This window comes from Olea europaea, chromosome 10 (assembly GCF_002742605.1).
Source record: "Olea europaea var. sylvestris chromosome 10, O_europaea_v1, whole genome shotgun sequence".
Taxonomy (NCBI): domain Eukaryota; kingdom Viridiplantae; phylum Streptophyta; class Magnoliopsida; order Lamiales; family Oleaceae; genus Olea; species Olea europaea.
In genome coordinates this window covers 44,737,704-44,743,215 of record NC_036246.1, presented here as the reverse complement: position 1 = coordinate 44,743,215, position 5,512 = coordinate 44,737,704, and the positions used below count along the sequence as shown (strand labels likewise).

General features: G+C 39.1%; 1 protein-coding gene across 3 annotated transcripts; it reads right to left on the bottom strand.

The window, feature by feature from the left end:
* Positions 1-1,554: 1,554 nt before the first annotated feature.
* On the bottom strand, positions 1,555-4,059 carry LOC111402481 (two-pore potassium channel 1-like). 3 transcript variants are annotated; one of them, XM_023030824.1, is made up of 3 exons: positions 3,933-4,059; positions 2,263-3,197; positions 1,763-2,008 (listed from the first exon to the last, which is right to left on the bottom strand). In XM_023030824.1, the coding sequence occupies exons 2-3, from the start codon at positions 3,168-3,170 to the stop codon at positions 1,852-1,854; spliced, it is 1,065 nt and encodes a 354-aa protein (XP_022886592.1). In that variant the 5' UTR covers positions 3,171-3,197; positions 3,933-4,059; the 3' UTR covers positions 1,763-1,851. The 3 variants fall into 3 exon arrangements, with proteins under 3 accessions (XP_022886594.1, XP_022886592.1, XP_022886593.1); XM_023030825.1 differs by having other exon boundaries at positions 3,918-4,056; XM_023030826.1 differs by having other exon boundaries at positions 1,555-2,008; positions 2,263-4,056.
* Positions 4,060-5,512: the final 1,453 nt, after the last annotated feature.

The window sequence follows — 5,512 nt, the reverse complement described above, 5'->3', positions numbered from 1 at the left end:
AAATCAGAAATTTTAGCACTATCAAAAATTACCTTGGTAGGACCATGGTCCACAAAGCGAGCATGTCATCTACCGAAAACAACATCAGATTTAAGCCAAGTGCGAATGCCTCTTTCGCGAAGCGGTCTCAGCGGCAAAGAGTTTAGAAATGGAGGGCCATAAGTACAAGGGAACAACTGGCCCACCGCCACGTGTTCGACGGTCTCGACATTGTTGAATGAAGGACCTAGATAGAACTTATTGAGTTCGGCATTGGCTGGTGCAAGAAAGTTCGGAGTTATATATGGCCGAGTGAGAATTTTCTGGAAGTCTTCGAAACTGAAAGAGTCACCAGATTGGGATTGTGAAGCAGCCATTGGGAACGAAATAAAGTTTTGTTAAAGTTTGCTTGAGAAACATAGCAGAGAAATAAGAAGATGAACAGTAATATTGCGAGAGAGAAGCGCGAAATAATGAGGCGTGATTTAGTGGTACGATGAAATAGCGTGTATTTGGGGGTTATAAGGGTTTGCAACGTCGCACATTTTCAGGTTATGGAAAAAAATAATGATTGAAATTCTTGAAAATTTCAAATGTTGCTGAAAAACACAAAATGAATATGGCAAAAATTAATAATTGGTATTAATTCTGTCATATTGAGGGGTAATTGTTGACACGCTAGAGCAGCCCAAATCGAATAGCCCAAAGAATGAAGCCCAACTGGACAATTTAGGATAAAGGCCCAAATAGGGTTACTAATGAATGCAGTGGAAGCCCACGAATGCGGTAACACCATCGCCCAAACTTGCAAGACGCCCAAGATCTGAGCGAATAAAATGCCTTGCAGTCGCTTAGGGTTATGACCCTGTTCTCGCCTAAACCTTTGAATCGCCCAGGATCTTAGCAAATATAAGATGTTATGGTTATTCAAAAGTGCAATTATCGAAGCAATTATTAAGTAATTTTATTACGTTCCACAATTCAAGGATGTTCAGTTGAAGACGGTTGAACGACAAAGAGTAGTGACAGCAGTTAGAGACGGCAGTTCCACGATAAATTGGCCACCATGAAGAAAGTGGGCAATTATAAAGCAATTAAGCAGTTTCTAAGCGGTTGATCACGAAGAGATCATCTAGGGAATATAAAAGGAAGAAAAGACATAGAGCAAAAGGACCCTGAATCAAACACTCTCAAACAGAAAATATGTAATTTCAATTTCTTAATTTAGACTTAAACATTTCTTTTCAGTACTCGTGTGCTTGCGCCCCTTAGAGGCATTCTGTTTAAGTTCCAACTGTAAAGTCTTCGCCAATAAAACACCCCTTTTTGGGACTTTGTTTCAAGAGGTTTGTTCCTTACACAATCATCTGATCCCTTTTTAATTGTTAGCGACAACCCGCGCGAAACAATTGTGTATGTATAATATGAAGCAGCCTGCGATGTATGCTTATTGAACAGTACACTTTCTTCTTCTTTTCGGTGCCCTGTATGTTTCTAGATACTATAAAATGTCGTTTGTTCTATTTTTACTAATTATTGTCTCTATGCAGTATACTTGTCGCAAAGAGAGGGATCTCCATATATTTTTATTGTTAAATCAGATTTTCGGGTGGAAAAAATAATAAATTCATCTGTTTGTCCTAACAACATACCACAAGACATAGCTCTCTCAACTCTCAAGGTCATCACAATTCACAGCATATATGTTTTTATATGAATAATCTTAATAAGTTATAACTTAATTTACAAGGAAATTTGGGACACGGCTCAAAAGGTGTTACTATTTTTCCAGCACAAACATTAATATATATATATATATATATATATATATATATAATTACTGAACAGTGTAGAATCTCAGCAGCTTTACCTCTATGTTTGAGCTGATTGTGCAAGCGTTAAATCAGAGGGTGACAAAGTTCCAGACTGATCAACATCAAGGCTTTCAAACTCTTCCATTACAAGCAAAATATCTTCTTGATTAATTTTCCCCATTTCTTTTAGCTTATATAAGACAAATTCAGCAGCCCTGTTAGCAAAGCATCATAAGAAATACAAATTTTAGGTAAAAAAAAAAATTCAACTGAACGTAAAAGCCAAATGTCAAGTAAATAAAAGAAACAAAAGAAATGGGAAAAAGCAGAAGAAACAGGCTGAATGACAGGGCACTTTTTCCAGGATCTGACTTGGCAGTTCTTTGTTTAATTTTTCTTTTAACTGTCAATGGAAATTTGCCTGTTTTTTTGGCAGAACTCAGAGAAATGGGAGTTATAAAACACTGACCCTACAATCCCATCGTCGTCGAGATCTGCTGCCTCCAAATCCACATTTGTCATTCTCCTGGTAAGAACCCACTTAACCAAAGCCTTCTGCCTGCTTTCTGTGTTAAATTCGGCAATGTAACAAAAGAACTGAGCCATACAGAGAGTGCTAGTCAAAATCCAAAACATAGCAAAGACACGTCCTGCCTTGGTCGAAAAGCTCTTATCTCCATATCCCAATGTTGTGATGGTAGAGCAGACACAATAAAAGGCATCGACAATATCCAATTTCTCAACCGTAACAAGGAAGACTGTCCCAACTAGAATGAGCACTACAAGAAAAGCCATCGTTGTTAAACATTTGTACCGTACTTTGTTAGTTTCCAACTCCTTAAGAATTTCAGCTGCACCAAGTTTCTGGCGCATACGTAATGCCTTGATAAGAAGCATTTCCTGCTTCTCTACTATGTAGTCTGCGCCTTTGCTAAGGATTAGACCAACTAGAGCCATCCCTGAGAACACAAAAGCGCAGGCTAGCAGTTTTGTGGCGACACTGTTGGGCACAAGATCTCCATATCCAACAGTAGTCATTGTGACAATGCAAAAGTAAACGGCATCAAGGACTTCATTTATTTTCTCTCCCTTGATCTGCTCCATAACAAAGGAAAAGCAAATAGTACCAATAACCAAGTAGAATGTCAAGAAAATGGCTACTCTTTTGAAACTGGGATGTAGCTTGTCCAAACAGGATTCAGAACGAGGAAGCATTGTAGCCTCATTTTTTCCATTCAAATCACCGGGAACAAATTCAGCCAAAGGAGCACTTCTACATCGACGAATTCTTTTTCTCTTCGGTTCGGCTTTTTGATTCCTTTGAGATGCAGGACTTAGCAGTCCTGTCATTAAGGAATTTTCACCAAGATTTGCCATTCCAAGGGGTGGCAGTGTGGGAAATCTCTGTATAGCAAGAGAAATTCGTACAAGTCTAATTCCAAATATAGATCAAGCTCATAACATCAAACGTGATTTATAAACACGCCTGCGCTGGGTTTTTTAAATTTTAGAATATGAAAAAACGACTTTCAGTTTTAACTAATTAATTAATATCAATGTAGGAGAATCACCCAATTCTAAAATTCACAGAGAACAAATTGCATCGATTCAAATCTCAACTGTTTTGCTCCACTGAGTCCCTACCAGGAAAATTGTAGTTCAAACTTAATACTTCAAATTTACTGAATTCTATCCTTATTTCCTCTCACGAAATAGAAAGAATTTGTCCACAAACAATCCTAAAAAATTTATTATAGAGAGATAGGAAGAGAGACAGATCGACTGTCCAAAAACTGGTGTAGAAAATACTACTCCGGTTTATGATTCAGATTCTTATTATCGTCAAATTAATCTTAACATGATTCGCAACTTACATTCTGAATTATTGTAACTATTGCACAGGAAAGATCAAAATTATAAGTGCACAATTGAACAAATCAGAACTCAGAAGTTCACTAATAAATCAGACACAAACGGTAATCAAAATGAAATCCAAAGTTTCAAACAAAAAGACAAAAAACTAGAGCGAGCTCCTCTTAATTACCGCCATTACAGCACAATAACACTGCTTTTACGGATGACACGAAGATCTAGCACGAGTAAGAAAATAAAAGCTGAAATTACTTGAAATTTAATTGCCTGAAATTTGACTTGCTAGCGAGAACAAAATTTGCCGGATTGAGAATGCAACTCGTCTGAAAATCTTATTACAGTATGCATAGAAGGTGTTAGATGTTGTGCAGTGCAACCCTATCAGAAAAGCATTATTTTAAGATAATAATCAGTTCAAAATCATCAAAGCCTTGTTTGGCATAACTTTTCCCACAAAAAAAAAATAATAATAATAATAAAAAATTAAAAAAAAAATCAAAATTTCAATCACACGTGAACTCCAACTTTTTTCCATTTTTACTAACTAGGAAATCTTTACCACAGATTTCAATTTTATTATAATAGCAATACTGTTACGCTTTGATCTTATACGCCTCGGAACACGCAGCACCACATATTCCGACCTGATAAAAGACCCGTCCGAAAAGTTTCCGAAGTGATATAGCGATTCCTACTACTGACCTGCCGAAATACAAGCGATTCCTATTACTGACCTGCCGAAGCACCTCACCCCCAAGGCCGAGACCAAGTGGATCCCGGTTAGAAGATCCACCGCCAATTTCAGAAAGAAATTTGTTCCAAGATCCTTCCTGCACCTAAGGTTTAAATTTATTTGACGTCTCCATAAAGTTAGTTGATGTGACTTATCAACTTTATGTCAATTCAACTCAAAAGAAACAAACTGTCCGTGCACTCTACAGACGCGGCTGATTGACGCCTATGAACGGGCACCTCATACCGCCAGATGTATACACGCGTCCCACATCCAACGGTTCGTACCACCTATAAATACCCAAAGTTTGACAAGAGGCAAAGGTAATGAAACTCTTACTAAATAGCACTCCATAGCAAGCTTATATATTTTCTCCTCCCCCTTTATCATTGATTTGCATAGCCCCTGGGTACTGTTCCGACCACTTAAACCTGACTTGACTGTCGAAGTGTATACGGCCGTCACCACCCCCACTGGTTCCGGCCGTGTGCGTCTGACTATTCGCTGATTGTGCGCAGGGAGGAACACGTGGAGTAACTTTCAGTTGGCCACGTGGAAGGACCAATTTTCGAGGTCAACAGATTGGCGCCGTCTATGGGAATCACTCCCCATTCGAAGTTTTGCGTTCTCCATCGGAGAAGTTACCGGAAAATTAGCGACTAACCCTGAAAATGAGACATTCTTGAAAAAGAACAAAGTCGAGTTATAATCCAAGTTCTCACTACCCTTGAAAAAAGAGGTAGGATGAGCTACAGCCATGAAAACGACAACCCCATGCGAGAGGCCTCTGAAGAAAAGGTACTCCATAACAATGTTACTCATCAGAGACCACATCACCGGCGTCGTCGAGGTGGAAGAACAGTCATACTCACTAAAGGAATGACTCAAATAGCTGCAGGTATGAGAGACATAGCAGCTCAGAATATGGCAATGCAGGAACTCCTCATGCAAGCCCAGGGTCATCAGGGCTATCAAATGCCTCAAGGATCTTATCCGGTGCGGGAAGCCCCTGTATCTCACTCCCGAGGCCACATGAGCCGGCACACAAAACGTCCCCTCGAAAGGGAGATGAACGCTGAAACTACATCTTATGTGCAAGGGAGTCAGCCACCAG